A 19568-nucleotide genomic window follows, 5' to 3' on the forward strand; every position below is an offset into this window, starting at 1 on the left:
TTTTAATCTCCATTTTATTGGTAATATTAATCTGCATTTTATTGGTATATGTTTTGTTATTTGTGTTTGTTATTTTTGTTTGTTTTCTCTTTGCTTTGTTTTTTTTTCTACCATTCAACTACATACATACTGATTCTTAACACCCATTTACATGTGAATTTAATTGAATAAAAATATAATAAGGTGTATATATATATATATATATATATATGTATATATATATAAAGTTAGTTGGTTATTGGTTAGTCATCCCAAGTATAGTAATGTTGTTAGGAAGCAATTGGCTTTCTCGATGTTTGTGACAAGTAGGCCCATAAGAATGATCCTATCATCGTTAGACAACTTCTCAATATCTATTAAATGTAACAATTCAACTCCTTATATTAAGCTGATTTCATTACTATTAAAATAAATAATAATTTTATTTCTTTTAGAGAGAAAAAGGAAAACTAAGTTCTGTAATAAATAATTTCAAGTGTTCATTCCTAAATCATAATTATAAGAAAAAAAAATAAAAGTCAGAAGATAAAATCTTAGTTAGGGTCCTATATGATTTTTTAAAAAATAACATATAAATAATTCATGAGTTTCGATAAATTCAAATAAAAACGCTAAAAATCAAAATACTGAAAAACATGAAAGATGGAAGCAAAGTAATTTCCCCATGGCAAATTATATATGGACCCTTTTTGTAATTCACGAGCTTTCTTCTACCTCTACCTTTGCCTGAAACATTAAAGATAGAGAATGGTGAGTATAAATATATACTCAGTGAAGGACCGACTGAAGTCTTGTTAGGTGTCTATTAGCTTCCCATCATGTAGAGATTCGTAAGGAACACCCTAAAGAAAGAAAATTCTCTCAATTTTTAAAGAAAACTTGAAGACTTTTGCCAAAAATTATTTTTCCTCATTCTCTCCCATCTTTCAAGAGCAGTTCTCACAAGTTTGATCGTTGCTAAAGTCATAATAATGAATATGTTGTGGAAAAGAAAGATTTTAAGGGAATATGTTGTGGTCACATGAAGGATTCTTAACCTTTTCTTTGATTAATTGTATTTCTAATCATTTCAAAGAAAAAAAAGGAAAAATCAAAGAAAACAACCACGAGCTTTTACCGAGATTTTCACTTCCCTTCAATTTCTTCCTATTCTTGTCGTACTAACGAGTAGTATTTTCAACACCACCAATCCTACTTTGTCATGGCCTTTTTTACTGAATACTCCCTTCAAATATTGCTAAGGATTCATAATTAACAGTCTCCTTTCTATAGAAAATAACAACTTATATCTTTTCCATATTTAAATTAAAGTGTAATTCGTCATTTCCTCTTCATTTTTCTCAAAACAATGATAAAACCAGTTGATCTTCTTTTTCTTTCGATCATGAAGAATCCTGTACAAGGTTCTTGAATTATTTGCTGCAATTTCCACTTCCTCAATTGTTAGCATATGATTGTTTTGTAATTCAAAATCAATTTTATAAAACATTAAATTAGCGATCGAATCATACAATTTATAGGATAAACATTACAACAACATAAAGCATGCTTCTGATGAATAAGAGAACTCATCCTTGAAGATTTCATTTCTTCGAGTTTTCCCTCTCGTGTTAGGTCAAGGACAAACTCAAATCCCTCGATGTGAACTAGAACGACATCGTTGCAAAAGGGCTTCCCCGTTATGCTGTAGGAATAAAAGAAATTGGATGTGTGGGTTCCCAAGACCTTTGATATATAGAGGAATTGATGGAGGGATCAATGGTCTGGAGGGAGAAGAGATTAGAAAGAAAGGAGAGTGGAGGTTTTCCACTCTCCTACGTTTGTTAATTAACTAATTAACCATTAATTACTTAATTCACACATAAATTAAATATAACTATATAATAAATCTTATCTAATATAAAGTTAATTAATTAACATATAAATATTACATATTTATATGCATATAATCTCTCTTACGCTATAGTTCTATAAAGTTAATTAATTAACATATAAATATAGTTTGGATTATTGATCATATCTATAATTAATTGTATATCATATAATGTATCCAAATACATTATACTTTATACTAATCAATATAAAATTTCTTTGAATAATTGGAACAATTCAATTTATTTCCCGTTATTATCCTTAATGAGCTAATAATGGGACCTTATGAACCTACATATTAGAAGCCTCCATGATATGAGAATAACTAATTAAACTTTTTAATTCAATTAATCAATATTCATTAACTATCAGTCACTCCACCAAAGATCGATAGCTAAATTATTCACACTATGGATGAATTTTTGTGTCCATGGAAATAGCCAATGAACAGTGAGTTGACCCTTCATAAATTACTCATAATTACAGCTGGATCAAATTACCGTTACCCTTGTAGTTATATCTAACTTCTTAAGTACCATTGATTCCTTAAATGATCAAACAACTTATTGTCTAACTATAAACTAACATCTCTTGAATTAGTGACAGATGTCTCATTGCTTAAGAACCCAAAATCCGCTGTTAAAGGAGCAATTCATTTACTTTCCCTCAGGTTGGAAAGAAGCGAATTTCTTCTTGTGTAGTTAAGTTCTCAACTCCCTAGAAAAATCTCCAAAATGGTAGGCTTGTTGAGTCAACAACTATATCCACTCTCACTCATACAGATCAAAGAATTTCTCTCATAAATTAGAGTACACAACCCACTCAAGATTAAGGTCAAGTCATCTATGATCATCCTAGTGAATTATTGATTTCTTCAAGCAATGGTGTTATGAAGAGAAGCCAATTATTTTTTGATATAGTATTGTTGCTTTTTATACAAAATGCCCCCACTTACATATCTTCACGTGAACAATGTAGATCATATTGGTTTTAGCACGTATAACTCATGTAACAATTATAAAGTGAGTCGTATACTCAACATTACTAGGATAAGACACCCAACCTTATCCATTTATTGCGGACCTTTTAGGCTATAACTTGAACATAAATCACTTGTATATCTACTACATTCTGTTCAAGTGGCAACATATAACCTTGGATCTTAATTTATTAGAGTGAACTAATGCAGTCTAAATGTCAAATAAAATACTTATTTTATTAGATAACAAAGTACAAACTACAAGATCTACAATATTTTGGACATTAAATCCAATAGTTAGAAATTCAAGGGGCAACCTCTTCAGCTTTCTATAAGAACGAAACTTCCCTTCTACAACCGCACCTTTGTTGGAGCTAATGTCCTAAATCTCATGGTTTGTAGTTTTATTTGTTGGATTTTATGTCCTAAAACTCGTAAACATTAAATGTAAACTGTTGACTGTTATTAATAAAGTTTTATTTTTTTTTTTAATTTCAGTAAAGTGTTTATTGATCATTAGTTATGTCTTAATAACCTAAATCCAATAAACACACCTCCTAAGTTGTTTGATGAGTTTTGAATTGTATGTTGAGACATAAAGTGATCAACGTTCGAGATATAGCTTAGAAAGTCTTTAGTATAGGGATAAGGTTGGGTATCTTATCTTGGTAGCACTATGGAGATGACTCACTTTGTATTTGATACAAATGCAATGATCCAATGTGTTTACCTAGGTGATATGTGAGTGAGGATATGGTGTTTCTGTTGCTTGAATTTGTTTAGATGGAACTTCATCAATGCGGGAGGAGGTTGTTGAAGGTAACAGTTAGGCTTTTAAAACTCTAGGTTCTATCAAATTTTATTATTACATTAGTTGTTGTGCATGTTTCTTTTCATCCTAAACATCAATAAACTTTGAATGAAAGGGAGAATGGAGTTTCAAATCCAATTCTGCAAGCATTATTTTGAACTTCCTCCATATGATTAAAAAGCAGGGGAACATGTATATGTAGTGAGGATATCTGTGTACCCGGATCATTATGATTTTTTTTTTTTTTAGGTTGGGGGAATCAATTATTTTCCACATTTATCTGATTCAAGGTTTGGATATAAATGTTCTAGTTCAATTTGTCATATGTTTCAAATTTTTTTGATGATTCACTTGATTCAATCTCTATTTGTTCAAGTATTTCCTATAAGCACTAAGGAATTAACTGGTAGGTTAGTTACTCAGGTGACTTAGCTAGGTCCTCGGATTGTCCTATACAGTTTCAACTTTCTTTTAAATTAAAGTGTCTCATCATATGATTTCTGGTATATAACAAGTTCTATAGTTAGGTACTTAGATTAAGTAGTTGATGTTTTATCCAGTTGACCACTGCCATTTTGTGTTTACTTTTGCTAAAATGTCAATTATGTTCAAGGTCCTTTATTTTCCCTATTGATTTCCTAATTTCTGATCTTCCTTGTATTTACTCTAGCTATAGTTCTTCCATTCACAAATATGTGGATGTGATTGATTACTAGTTGATTTCTGCTCTTTCAAAATTTGTTCAATAAGCATCTCAAGTTTAGAGTTCCAAAATGTTTCTGTTGGTTGAGGTATAACAGTCATGAAGAAACTTTTGTGGACTGCATTTGTGGTAGGATCTCTATCTTAATCTACAACTGTAAATAGAAGGGTGGATGCAAAAAGAAGGAAATAATTTTTTAGGAAGAACACGCATTGGACTGCATTTTTGGACGTTTGAGTTTAATTTGATTGGTTGGTTGAGTTTAAGTTGAGGGATATAAGACTCTCACATTGCAGAATATTTTTTATATTCTTGTTGTAGATTTTGATTTTCTATTTTAGTCTTGTATTTTCAATCAAGTTTCTTCTCAACTTCTGATGGGGACGAAAATATTCCATTTGAAAATTTGCTATTGGTATTCCCCAATGTGCCCAATAATTTATTCCTCTTAACTATTTTCAAATAAATTATTGTGTTGTTTCATTCGTATATACTTAAAGAGAAAGAGATTTAACTAAAAATAAACAACCAACTAATTTAGGTTAAGAGAAAAAGATTAGTCAAAAGGAGGCTGAACACATCCCTTCATAATTAGCTAACCTATATATGCATGCTCAGTTAAGTATTACAAAACATCATTCATCACGAATCAAAAGAAATTAGACATAAGCTGAGAATATCACCATACCTTAGCAAACATTTGTTTGTTGTTGAAGCTTCCTAGCAGTAAATTTTCTTGTTGCTTCCAATACTAAAAATAAGTATATTAAAGAAAATTACCGTATTGGTGAGTAAACTAAACTTAATCATCTCTATTAGTTAATAGTCTGAAAGATATAACTAGTACGTCTTTCTTAGATGTCTAAAACTAAAAGCTAGTATCGCAATTGATTCTTGAAGTTAAAAAAGAAAATAACGTAAAATTATAATACTTCTTTTTCCATTTAAGATTTTGTTAGCTTTTAAAATCAGTTATGAAGGAGACGCCTTTAGCATATTTAGTTCTCAAAGGATTGGGACCTTTATAAGCATGTTGTGCCTTGTTGGCTTTCATCATATAGATAAAAATAATGGAAATCAACGATGAATGCAATATAGATAAAGAGAATGTGACGAAAAGTTGTATGAAGTCAAAATTTGGCCACTCCTTTTAAACCAACATTCCTTCCAACCAAACATGAATTGATTACACACTACAAACAAGGTTCATCAAGCTAATAGAATAAAAAGAACTCCAACTTTTGTTTGTCCTGAAATTAGTTCAACCAAACGTTTCAACACAATTTTCCATTTTAACCACCTTACTGCAATTAACTTAACTTCTCATTTGGTGCTACTTTAAAACAAATAAATACACTCTATCAGGTAAACAATGCCATGATAATAATTGACTAATTACTCTAGTTCAATATTAATTCAAACTAATGACACTTGGTAGTGAGTGATCACAGAACACCTCTATCAAGAAATAAAGGAAGACACACAAAAATAGACTTCATCAACTTCACATAGTCAATCAAACAGGCCTTCTTGAAAATTCAAAATTGAAGCAAAATGCTAAATTAAGCAAGCATTTCTGGTGTGGTGATGAAAGATTATGAAAAGTGATCCAATAAATAGACTAAGATAGAAACAAAAAAATAACAATATCTATAGTAAGTGATGCCTTGAGTTCAATTAATTCGACATATACTACAAACAACAGAAACAACTTTTGTTCGAAATAGTACAAAGAACCAAGGTCTGAGTTATAAAACTAGTAACATTTATAATAGTGGACAATGGGACCAAACCAAAACGAAAATCAAACAGAACATTGAAAATATTCCTAAACAAACATAGAGAGTTGGAAGCAATAATCTAATAGAATAACTCAAACTTGATTTAAAGGACGGCTTTGAAATAATAGTAAATATAATACCCAATCTCTTGTGATGCGAATCCTTTCCACTTCATATTCCATACCAACATAAGCTCCAGCTATAGTTCCTAGGTTCAAACCAAACAATAGTTGGTCTATTATTTGCCTTCTCTATTTTTGCAAATCAACTTTCAAAATCATTTTCAACGTTATAGGGTTAATTTTCAAAAAAAAAAAAAAGAATCAAAAGCCAGATCTTTTCAAATTGGTATGAAGTTTCTAGATATTGAAACTCATCATCCACTAAACAAAGTCTATCAAATGAGAATCAATGAACACAAGTCGAACAAACTAGTTTTTATGATATACAGAATAATATTAATAATAATAACAAAGTAATGAATCGACACTATAAAACGTAGATTAGAAAAACACCATAAAACATTATCCATCGCTTCAAGATCAAAGTTTTAATTTCCATACCAATCAATGAAACAAATCAATCACGATTAATAATTACTTTTTTCCATAAGAATCTATTCAAACAAATAAAAAAGAATTTGAAGTTGATGCTTCAACAAATAAAACCAAAGTAATTTTAGTTTTCACAAGTCATTAAAGAATATAACTAGCTAATAAGACATATGACTAGCAATAGCTTAAAGAGTTCTTCGAATTGATCCTAATAATCTCCATTAAACTCTAAAAATATCCAAATAAAATAACAGAGAGCTTTAGTTAGGCTAATTCCAAAGGCACAACATTTTATAGCTTGCACGCAAATATATCTCAACACCATTTGGGAAAAACCCTAGGGGCGTGTTTGGGGTGGGGTTTTAGAGGGAAAAGGATTAGGAAATTGGGCCAAACCGTGTTTGGCCCAAGGAATATGATAAATAATCCTAATCCCTAAATAACCCTATCTTATCCTATTTTTACTTTCTTACAACCCTACATTACCCTACCTAAATAACCCAATCTAAATTCTATTATTATTTTTTAAATTACTACAATCATAATCCTTCCCCCAAACACATATTACTATAACACTACTATCATAATCTCTCCCCCAAACACATACTATTATAATACTACCTTTTATATTCTTTCCCCCAAACACATATTATCATAACACTAGGATTATCATAATCCTAGGATTATTATAATCCTTTTCCCCCATAACTCTTTCCCTCCCCCAAACGCACCCTAGAAGTTTAACCAATGATTTGCTGGGACTTGTTAAGAAGAATCACACCCTCATATTTCACCTGGAACCACTTCATGGCATCTTCTTTTGTGACTCTGTGTTGGGTCCCAACACGAGGCTTGCACCTCCTGCGACGTCCAACACGGTATCCCGGTCGCTCCAAAACAATGAATAAGTCCATGCCATAGATACCTGAAAGTTAAGGGATCGTACCTAAAACATCATAATTGCATACATTTTCGAACAGCAGAAGAGAATGGATCTTGTACACAGTGGACGGTGTACGACAGACGACGGAAATGTTAGGGATAACTACGTTTTAGAATGGTAGAAGTAAAGGGACCTCGTGAACGGAAGGAAGATTTTAGGGTTTAGGGCTTTTCGATTTTAGGGATATCGTACACAGTCGCTCCAAATTTGCATTTTCAATTGGAGGTTATCTCTATCTATCTCTTGTTCAGACAATCCAATAAATTCTCATCTGCCATTAAAATGCAAAACTACAAATTACATAATAACTCCAAAAATTAGCATCCCCAAAATGAACATTCAAAACCAAAAATGTAAAACAGTTTCATATATTCTACAAATTAACTTGAAAACATCTACAAAAACAAATGAAAGCGCAAAAACATTGCTGACCTTCCAAAATATCCTTCGTAACACTTGAAGAGACCGAGTAAAGAAAAGAAAAGAAAATGGCGTCTGCCGATAGCTGTGTAGAGAAAACCCTGAACGTGGAAAGACAGAGAGATGGTTTGAGAGAGGAAATTGAGATTTTATATATGATCTCAAAATGTTGGACGGGGTTACCGAATTTACTATAATTTAAATAAGGTGGAAAAAGAATAAAAAGAAAAGAAAGAAAAAGGTTGGAGAAAATGATTAGACAAAGAGCATACATGGAGATTCGAGGATGAGAATGAAAATGGATGCGAGATGGTCGGACGATAAGACATAAGACGACAAACTCGAGGAAGACGAAAGATGACCAGTGGATGATGAGCTCGAGGAAGATGGAAGATCTTCAGTGGACGGCAAACTCCAGACAACTCGGAAGACAAAAGACAGTTGAAGAGATGGAACTTTGCAAGACGGTTAGAGAACTTCAGATGATTGGGGAAGACGAAAGACAGAAGAGATGGAAGTCGAGATGGTCGGGGAAGACAAAGACGATAGAGATCGACGATGGGTTACTTTTGCGAGAGGGGGAGACACGCGAAAGCAAAGGGAAAAGTGTGAGTCTCTTGAGTACCTAGGGATTTTTTAATTAATAATAAATAAAATACTTTTTTTTTTAATTATTTAGTAAATCTTGACGTTTTTGAAATGTCAAGAAAATGTATCTTATTTGACGTTTAAAAAACGCAAATAAATTTGAAAAAATGACTCTAGCCTTTTTATAAAAATTCTTGAAGTTTTAAAACGTCAAGAATTTATTTGATATTACTAAAACGTCAAGGAAAAGTATATATCACTTGACGTTTAGAAAACGTAAAAAATGTCGAATTTATAAATATTCTTGACGCTTTAAAAACATCAAGAATTTAATAGATATTCCTTGATGTTTTAAAAACGTCAAGAAAAATACATATTACTTGACATTTAAAAGATGTCAAGAAATCTGAAAATTGGCCTACCTCCGCCTTTTCATAAAAATTCTTGACTGTTTATCTTTCAAATCACTTTTTCTTGACGTTTTTTGAAAAGACGTCAAGAAATTAAAATCACAACCATCAAGAAAGTCCCTTTTTCTAGTAGTGGACGTCGTGCATAGGACGTCGGGAAACGTTATATAGTTATTTTAATTATAAACTATTCCTGATGCCCTAGAGTGTCATGTTAGGAATAGATTCTCGTTTCCTGACGTTCTTAATGACACGTCAGGAAAAGGTAACGATAAAATAATATTTTCACTGTGTCCCGATGTATGCAAAACAGCTTCGGGAATAGGCGTTTGTCCTAACGTTCCCTCTTTCAACGCCGTTTTGTGCGTCGGGAACCCCCTAATTTCTTGTAGTGATAAAGACCTTAAAATTCCTATCGTCTCTCTAGAAAAAGGTAAGGGAGACAATGGCGCCAATGAAAAGGGGTCTAATATATGTTGTGAAGAGATTGAAGCCCTTTGCACAGCGAAAGAATTACAAAGATATTAACCCAATTTTAATTGAAACCTAAAAAATACCAATACATTGGCAAAATAATTATAAAATTAATTTTTATGGCTAAGCATGCCTTCAAGAAAAATTACAGACAAGAACAAACAAGAGAAACTTACTATCGTTGAAGAACTTTTTCCAGAGAGAAAAAAATTAGAGAGAATAAGTCGTACATAAAAAATTCACCAAACTCTTCTCTTTTTTTTTTTTTTTTTTACGTCATACTAGTAACTCCCTCTTCTTCATCGGAGGGAAGTTGAGAGAAAAGTGAGAAGGTGGAAAAACCACCGATGTTTCCTATAAATTTAATAAATTAATATTAAATCATATTTAAATGAATATCTCTCACATAACCTATAGTTTTAATTTAATTAAATCAAAATAAATTAAACTGTTAATTAATTCTCCAATTAATTAATTTCTAAATTAAATATCTTATATTTAATTTAATCCAAATTTGAATCATATTCAAATATGAATTTCTCTCATAACCTATAGTTTTAATATGTATCATATACACATTAAATTTTAACCTATAGTTTTAATATGAATCTAATTCACATTAAATTAATATTTGAACTCATTCGAATATTTTATTCTCTCATAAATTAATTTTGAATCATATCCAAAAATAAATTTATATATTAAAGTCTAATTAAAATATAAACTTTATATTATAATGTATCACCATACATTATATTAATTCCCAAAGTAATTTGAACATTTCAAATTACAACCAATATAAATAAATCTCATTACCCTTTACGAGCTAGGAAGGGGAGCTAATGGACCTACAAATCAAAAACTACAACGATATGAGATTAATTGGCTAAACTCGTTAACCATATGAATCAATATTCGTTAACTGTGTTACATTCTACTAAATACTCATAGCTGAATTTTTCTCACTGTAGATATATTTTTGTGTCCATGGATATAGACCAATACCAGTAAGTTAGTCATTCACAAGTGTTCCTAACACCGGCTGCATTAAATTAATGTTTTACCCCTAGATTACTTCTAGTCCTTAAATACCAGTGCTCCTCTAATGAACAACCTGTTTATAGTCCAACCACTAAACAGAAACCCCTCTCGTGCCATAGAGAGGGTAGGACCCTTTGTTCAAGTCACAAAGATACCATTTAAGGGAACATTTATCTACTTACCCTAAAGGTGGAAATGAATGAATTCCATATTTTGTGATTATATTCCCAGCTCCCCATTCGGTCTTGTCCCCAAAATGATAACCATATTATGTCGGCAATTTGGCCACTTTCACCCATACAAATCAAAGGACAATCTCTCGCAAACAGGAGTTCATAATACACTCAAGATTAAGACTAAGTTACCTAGGTCATCCTAATAAAATAGAAACCCTACTAGTTAACGGAATTACATCTAGTGATTATTATTTCATGGTCCGATCTTATGCAAACTCATTGCATAGGATACTCTCACTTGCATGTCACATACATGAACGCATTAGATCAATGCGTTTGTATCAAATACAAAGTGAGTCGTATCCATAGTGTTACCAAGATAAGGTACCTAGCCTTAACCCTATACTATAAACCTTTTAAACTGATCTTGAACATTGATCCCCGTATGTCTCTACATATTGTTCAAGACTCATTAAACAGCTTAGGATGTTAGTTTATTGGATTTAGGTTATTAAGAAAAAACTAATAATCTAATCAATAACACTTATTGAAATAATAATAAAACACTTTATTAATAACAGTTAATGGATTATATTTACTATTTACGAGTTTTAGGACATATAACGTTGACACCTGAGTCAACCAAAAACCAACCAAGAGCACTATGGTCGATTTTGGTGTAACTTACAATTTTATAACAGAGGTAGAAGCTAGGCGACTAAAACTTCGTTGGGAGAAGGGTTTAGAAATAATGAATGCCATGAATTTCGCTGCCCTACCTATCATCGGGCTAGTGAAACGAACGATGATGAAGTTGGAAGGATGGAACGACCCCATAGACTTTGTGGTTGTAAAGATGGATGACTTTGATATGGTATTAGGAATGAAATTCCTACTTGAACATCAAGTGATACCAATGTCTTCGGCCAAATATGTAGTGATCACTGGATCTGCCCCCACGGTTATACAGGCAGACATTTGTCAGCCTAACGGGTTGAAAATCATCTCAGCCATGCAACTAAAGAAGGGCTTGCTCAAGACGAACCAACATCTGTGGCCATCCCGCTTAAGTCGTTAGAAAACACGAGGGAGACGTCCCAAAAGACACTCTGTGTGTCTTAAAGAAGTGTTGTGATGTGATGCCTAATAGTTGACCCAAATCTTTGTCGCCACGAAGGACAATTGACTATGAGGTTAAATTGCTACTAGAGACAAAACCACTTGTGAAGAATGTTCCATCAAAGTTAACTGAACTTCGAAAACAAGTAGAGGAATTATTGAGTGCAGGATTTAGTAGACCTACAAAAGCTTTGTATGAGCCCCAGACCTTTTCTAGAAGAAGAAGAATGGAAGTTTACGGTTGTGTATTGACTACCATGCCCTGAACAAGTTCACTATTCGTAACAAATATCTACTTCCCATAATCACTGACTTGTTTGACCATTCACATGGGGCAAAGTATTTCTCAAAGCTAAACCTAGGATCAGGATATTGTCGAGTAAGAATTACAGAGGGAGATGAGTCCAAGACAACTTGTGTTATAAGATATGGAGTGTTTGAGTTCCTCGTAGTGCCATTTAGTCTTACCAACACGTCTACAATGGAAGAACACAATGACCACCTTCAAAGGGTTTTTCAAAAACTGAAGGAAAACCAGTTGTATGTCAAGAGAGAAAAATGTTCCTTTGCGCAAGGACGACACTCTCTTGGTCATATGGTAGAGTTTGACCGAATTGGTATGGAAGAATGGATAATATTGCTGCAATGCGTGATTGAAAAATACTGAAATCAGTCACGAAGGTACACTCATTTCTCGGATTAGCTAATTACTACAAGCGATTCGTGGGAGGATTCTCAAAAGAGCAAGCTTGCCGACTGAGTTGTTGAAAAAAGACGTTCAATGGGGTTGGCCCCCAATTGTCAGGTCGCCTTCGATGGTCTAAAACAAGTCATGATTGAGGGGCAAGTTCTTGGGATTGCTGAGGTAACCAAGCTTTTCGAAGTTGAGATCAGGCGATTGACTGTATGCTCAAAGAATATTTGCGTAATTTCGTAGACGCAAGACAAAAGAATTAGGTTGAACTGCTGGAGGTGGCCTAATTTTGTTTCAATGCTCAGACGAGTTTGTCAATCAGGAGAAGTCCATTTGAGATTGTTTATGGTAGGCAACCTGTATTGCCGCACCTTGTTGATTAATTTACGAAGGAATGGGAACAAACCGCAGCCATCGCTCTTAACAAAAAATCGAGACATGCGTAGTGGAAGAACGGATCGAAAAATACTCTAGATGCATCTAAACTAATTTAGAAGTTAACATGCTTAAAAATCCTTAATTGTTTAATTAGGGTTAAGAGAAAATACATACCTTTGAAGCCTCCTAGTCTTCCATATCTCCTCGTGAACATGAATCGGGACCATCACTAATGTTGACTAGCTATTCTCCAGACTTAGAACCGGATTGTCGAACCTGTTAAGTGAAGAAAAATTTAGAGAAAAAGATATGGAATTAGGAGGAAGAAACCAAAAAATTGGTTAAGTAAGAGAGGTGAGAAATATTTGAAAGTTTTGAATAATTTCTCAAAATTCTCCAAAAGTCTCAAAATAATTTTCAAAACCTATTTTTAAAAAAACATTACATGCATAATGCATGAAAGAATTACACAAAAAATCAATACCTTATTTTTCACTTAAACTTAGTGGGCTATATGTTTACATCTGATGTAAACACTTGTCCCACTAACTTTAGTCCAAGGACAATATGGGTATTTGACCAATTAAGTCAAAGTCAAACATTGACTTTTTCAAGTCAAAAGTCAACATTTTTGACTTTTTACCATTTTATCTGTCTTTACTAATTTCGACCTCCCAAGCATGAATCCACATTTCTTTTTCTGAAATTCAAATCACATTTGAATATAAAGCCGTCAAAGTTTGACTTTTCAAAGTCAAAAGTCAACATTTTGACTTTTCACAACTTTGACCATTTTCATCAATTTCGAGCTTCCTAATATGAATTCATATTCATATTTTTTTAATATTTAAATCACATCTAAATATAAAGCTCTATAATCGACGGTTATATCACATATATTCGTCGATTCTCTCTTTCTACCTAATTCGAACAATTCGAATTATTCCAACATATTATTCTAAGTTAATTCCACATGAGCTAATAGGAGAACCTAATGGACCTATACATCATTGCCTCCAATAATTCGAGATTAATTGGTCAAACCCTTTTAGACCGAGCTAATCAACATTCATTATCTAACAGGTCATTCTACTAAAGTCTCGTAGTTGCACTCCCCTCATGATAGATATATTTCATCCATTTGATATAACCATCATCAATAAGTTAATTCTTTACAGGTTGTTCGTAACCTCGACTATGTTAAATTATCGTTTTACTCTCGAGACTACATCTTGTTCCTTAAGTCTCACTGATCCAGTATTGAACAATTAGTTTAAGGTTCGACCTATAAACCGAATTTCTCTCGGGCCAATGTGAGGGTGGGATCCCTTGTTCAAGACTTGGATTCAGTCTTTTAAGGGAACAACTTATGTATTAACCCTAAAGCGGGTAGAAGTGAGTTCCATCTTGCACCCTATGTCTCTAACCATTCACCTGGTTTTACCCATAAAATGGGAGGCTTATTGAACCAGCGCTGTTGAGTAGTCCTCATCTATGCAGATCTAAGGATAATACCTTTTGAATAGATGTTCATAGTTAGCTCATGATTAAGATTAAGTTACCTAGGTCATCATAATCAAAATAGTCAGTTTATCTAGTCAACGGTGTTATAACTTAAAAGTGACTATTTTATGATTCCAGTCTTATGTAAACTCTTTACATATGATGACCCCACCCCCATGTCTCTACATGAAGGATTCAGGATCACATTGTTTGTACTAACTAAAGAGCGGGCCACATCCATAGTATTTTCAGAATAAGGCACCCAACCTTATTCATACACTATAGATCGTTTGGGCTATAAACTCAAACTTGATCCACGTTTATGTCTCTACATAAAGTTCAAGTCTAAACTAGATAGCCTCGGGACCTTAGTTTATTGGATTCAAGATTAGAGTATTATATTTTCACTAATAAGTTCTCAATAACCACTTTATTGAATAGAATATAATTTTAACTACAAACTAAAAGTTTTAGGACATAAATTCCAACAGTTCTTACCTAGAGAAAGCCTCAAGACAGATGAAGAAGTGGGCAAATAAGAAGCGACACCCCCTTGAGTTTTGAGCGGGGGATCAAGTTCTCATCAAGCAGTGCAACAATAGTGGACGACCATCTATTGACTTGAAACAAAAAGAAGATAGAAAATTCGAAGAAATCCTTGCTGACAGAGTAAGGAAAGGTAGAAGACCCACGAGGAGAATACATGAATTCTTAGTGAAGTGGAAGAACCTCCACATGGAAGAAACAAATGGGGAACGTGTTGAAGACCTTCAAGCGTGGAAGCAGAAGAAAGAAGAGTTCCAACTTTTTCAGTCGACAGGGATGTAAACTGTTTAAGTGGGGGCGAATGTCACGAGCATGCTTGTACAAGACATTGTTTGCCTATGGTCACATGCCCAAATACGCCCAAATCACTTTGTCTTCATGTCTTATACGTAGTTTAGTTTATTGCTTTTCTTTGTATGTCACCGACCTAGGATTTGACGTTTCAACGTTTTCATGTACTATAGGGAAGACAATAATAGTTGAATCCCTGACCAAGCCTTGTCGAACTCTTTGCAAACTTAGCCTTCTTTGCAATTGACAGTCTTTAATGCTTTCTTTTATGATGTTTTCAATGATTTTCTTTCTTTCTCACATTTTATAAAACATTTTTTTCAAGAACGTGAATGGAGGCTACATCATATCTCGAGTTTGTCTGTGATTTTTGGATTTTATATGGCTAACTTGTTGACTGAGCAGAACACCCCAAATAAATAATCTCCAAATAGAATAATGAGAGGAAATAAAAATACTTATTGGAAGTCTTTAACTCTTTTTGTGCGTATTTTACTCCCACTTGGATGATATAGATTACAACATTTCAATCCTATTTATAGGATTATCATGAGCAAAACTCATACCATAATTAAACACAACGATTTAAATCCTACATTTAACTAATATGAAACTCTTACTAAATTAACTTTAATATTTTAACCACATCCTTTTCTAACTCTCATAAATTAAATCACATATAACTTATTTATTTAAAACATGTTTAATTATTAACATCTTTCTGATTTTTCGATGAAGAAGATGAGGGATTTGATGATGATTTTGACAAAATGGTTGGTGTCGTATATACTATACTCGAAGATTCTTCAACTACACCTCCTTAAACCTCAAATATCTCTAGCCATTTGTTAACATGTGATTTATTTGGTACATTTTTTAGGAAATAATTTGAAGGTTGGGGTTCAAAAAAAAAAAAAAAAAGCCATGAGTAGAAGATTACCTCTGAATCCAACTCCTTTAGAGAGTCGACCCAGCATTCTTGTTTCTAATATTTCCAACTTAGGAGTTTGTCGCAATGTCAAGTGACTTAAACTGTCATTTTAACTCTTTTCATTTGAAATCTATATTGATGCTTTTTTTTATGTGATGGTAGGTGTAGAAGAAGTTAATGTATGGTTTGAAGGACATGTTATTGGAAAATTTTGATTGATTTATACAAAATTATGTTTAAGCTGAGTTGAATTTGTTTTATGTTGAGTTTGAAATAAAAAATGTGTGTAGGGAGGGGGATATTGACAAAAGTATATTTTGCATTTTCTTAGGTTGAACGTGGATACTTATAGACTTTAAAGTTTGTATTGTAATAAATGTTGATATGTTTAAGTGTGAGTTGCATTTGTTTTTTATAGTTCCTATTTGTTTCTTTCCTTTAAATGCAAAAGAGATGTTCTTCATATTCATTGTACATTGTATTTTGTAGACTCCTAGCAATTAGGATTACTTCTTTATTCTAATTTGTTGTTCTTATGTAGTGTCTTCTACAAATCAAGAGCACTGAGGGTGGATACTATGTCATGAGATTTATGGGGAAAATCATGACTAGAGGAAGCATTGTCATCTTAGATTCGAGTTGAGTTCACTGAATTTTTGGGTTCGTATGTGTGATTGCTGATTTTTTGGTCATTTTGAAGTAGGAAAACTTTTTGTTGTAGATAATATAGGTCATTTTTTGGAATTGTTGATGTTGGGTATGGGATGGGGTGGGGGGTTGATTGTAAACTAAGGAAAAACTAGGATATTGTTGGTTTTTGTTCATAGATGCGATGGTAGACTTATAATAGTTTTGAGATTGGATTTATGGTAGCTAGTTTTGAGATAAGTGAGGGTAAATTTTTCAGTTGAATTTGTGGTGATTGATGGAATTATATATATGTTTTTGTAAGTAATCATATAGCATTGTCCATATTAATTTACAAAAATCTTTCATATAAGTAAAGCTTTGTATATGACAATATTGTGAAATGTTCATATATGTAAAGTTTTGAAAATGTTCATGTATATATGGTGAAATATTCGTATATGTTCAAGTTTTGGAATTGTATTTGATGAATATTGTCATGCATCTTTATGGAATTGTTGGACTACAATACGAGGACTATAAGCGCAATAGGATAACAAAATATAAATGAATCACAATTTTAAAAAATTTTCGAAATATGCTTGACATTTTTTAAATGTCATAAACAAGTACATTTTTTACGTTTTTTAAATGTCAAACTTTCACAGCTTTATGTTTTTTAAATGTCATAAACAATCAATTTCTTGACAGTTTTTCCTTATCAAGTAAAGAACAATTATTGACGATTTTTAAATGTCATGAACACTCACATACTTGACGTTTTTATATGTGTCAAGTAAGGGTGTTCACGGTTTAGTTTGAAGTTGAAATCGCATTGAACTAAACTGCAAAATGCAAAAAAAATCTCATCTAAAATCGAACCGAACCACTCATCTGTGTCAAATCGAATCGAAACTGAATCGCCAGTTCGGTTTTAAATCATTTATGAACATTATACATAAAATAAAAAGTCTTACAAAGTTACAAACATAAATTAAATTAATTTGTACAATAAGAATTAAAAACAAAAACGAAAAAGATAAAGGAAGGGAAGAACCTTAGGTCCAGTAGGGCCTCCATGCCACAAAGGAGTTTTGGTTGTCACACCCCGCCTCGTACATACCCTAGCTTCAGTTTCTTAAGCTTTGCTTAAATCGCCCCATGACCTTTCTTAATCTTAAATTATACCTTAATAAAACCTTTAGGCGATATGCAAACAAAACACAGAGAAGATAAACTAAACTAAACTTTATTAATATTTATTGAAGTACTTGCAACCATTTTACATTTATGAATATGAATATGAATACATTAATTTTTAAACTTAAGTTAAAATACCTGGGCAGCCTTCTTCTCTAGCAAGCCCCTCACCCTTCCTTACTTGGGCTTCACACCTGCTCCCTGAAAGATGAATTTTAAAACATAAGTCTGCAAGACTCTGTGAGGTTTTATGAAAACCTCTTCATGGAATACCTTTTATAAACTTTATTTCGCCAAACAAATCATAAACATATAAATTCATCTTCACATACAATATAACGATTTCATATATAAACATTCATTTTGCATAACGGCCATTAGTTACCAACATTCCTCTCACCAAGGATCCCGAATCATCCTCTATGCTAGGTCACGTAGCTTCGCGTTTAGACTACCATAATAACAGCATCCGAGGATATACAAATTCATCCTTGTTGCCCAGACTGCTAAGTGTAACACGTTCCTTTCAACGTATTAACTAGCATCTCATCACCATGTAGCCTCGTACACCCCATGGTAGCCTATACTCTTTATGTTCACATAATAGTTAGCTCATTGATAAGAAATAGCTAATAGTTTGAACACCGTTTATCAACAAATCATGCTTTGAAATACATAAATCATACTTTGAATCATATAAAATTTTCATGTAAATCTCTTTTAGAAACGATTAACTTAAGATCATCATTTCTAACGATCAAAGAATTTATAAGAATGCTTAAAATCATTTAAACATTTTAAAGAAAACACTCACATAGAACTTGGTCTTAAACCAAAATATCCTTCTTCTTCCTCTTCTCGCGTAGGCTTTTGGTAGCACTTCAGCTCTTTTGATTTTCTCTTGAATTGTGCAGAATAACAACAACTAATGGTTTACCCTCAACCCCTATTTATACTACTTCTCAACCGAGCTTAATCACCTCTAAATTTTTGTTTTTTTTGTCAGCTACTACTTATAATGGTGTATGTGTAAGCTTAAGAGTTATCCTAAACATGCTTAATCCTAATATCTGCACGTAGCCCATAACTTAGGAAACTTCTGAGAAGTTTCCTTACTTCTTTTCACTTAGTCCCCCTTCTCGTGTAATGTCTTAATCACATAGAAATGCCTAAACTTCGAAAGTCTTTCTCGCAAACTACTTTGGTCCTTCCCTTCTTCTTGCCTATTCTTACTTCAAAACGCCTAGTTCAAAAAAACATTGGTAGTCTTACAATCAACACAACATTTAGAATCCGCCAGCAAAAGTCCCTAAAATAGAGAAATTCGAATGAACAAAAATCAGCAAAAAAATAACAAAGATTCGAGTGAAAGGGAATACGAAACTAACCTTTTGGCTTAAATCCATGAAATCGATTTTAAGATTTAGGAAAAAAGTGGAATGAGGGGGAGAGAGAAGGGGAGAATGTAAGATCATTACTAAAGAAAAAAAAAAGAATAAACAGAGAGCAAAATTGACATAGACTGAA

At 32.6% G+C, this 19568-nt stretch overlaps 1 protein-coding gene across 6 annotated transcripts; it reads right to left on the reverse strand.

Annotated features, from left to right (window-relative positions):
• Positions 1-394: 394 nt before the first annotated feature.
• On the reverse strand, positions 395-19568 carry LOC103486128 (uncharacterized). 6 transcript variants are annotated; one of them, XM_051088248.1, is made up of 9 exons: positions 19430-19568; positions 18442-18629; positions 18180-18242; positions 17899-18040; positions 13118-13219; positions 7495-7625; positions 6287-6354; positions 5054-5116; positions 1455-1814 (listed from the first exon to the last, which is right to left on the reverse strand). In XM_051088248.1, exons 5-9 carry the CDS (start codon positions 13168-13170, stop codon positions 1680-1682), a joined length of 450 nt encoding a protein of 149 aa, XP_050944205.1. In that variant the 5' UTR covers positions 13171-13219; positions 17899-18040; positions 18180-18242; positions 18442-18629; positions 19430-19568; the 3' UTR covers positions 1455-1679. The 6 variants fall into 6 exon arrangements, 5 of the variants coding, with proteins under 5 accessions (XP_050944207.1, XP_050944205.1, XP_050944206.1 ...); XR_007822794.1 differs by lacking the exons at positions 13118-13219; positions 17899-18040; positions 18180-18242; positions 18442-18629; positions 19430-19568 and adding an exon at positions 408-726 and having other exon boundaries at positions 1118-1763; positions 7495-7984; XM_051088250.1 differs by lacking the exons at positions 1455-1814; positions 7495-7625; positions 13118-13219; ... (2 more) ...; positions 18442-18629; positions 19430-19568 and adding exons at positions 395-726; positions 8076-8656.

This window comes from Cucumis melo, chromosome 8 (assembly GCF_025177605.1).
Source record: "Cucumis melo cultivar AY chromosome 8, USDA_Cmelo_AY_1.0, whole genome shotgun sequence".
NCBI classification, from domain to species: domain Eukaryota; kingdom Viridiplantae; phylum Streptophyta; class Magnoliopsida; order Cucurbitales; family Cucurbitaceae; genus Cucumis; species Cucumis melo.

Excerpts from the sequence above, each read along its gene's own strand:
- LOC103486128 (XM_051088246.1), bottom strand. The coding sequence starts at position 8,337 with ATGTATGCTCTTTGTCTAATCATTTTCTCCAACCTTTTTCTTTCTTTT. Across the intron at positions 5,117-6,286 it reads TTCGCATCACAAGAGATTGG|TATTGGAAGCAACAAGAAAA; the intron begins GTATTATATTTA and ends ACTTATTTTTAG. Across the intron at positions 1,815-5,053 it reads ACAAACAAATGTTTGCTAAG|GAGAGTGGAAAACCTCCACT; the intron begins GTATGGTGATAT and ends TAACAAACGTAG.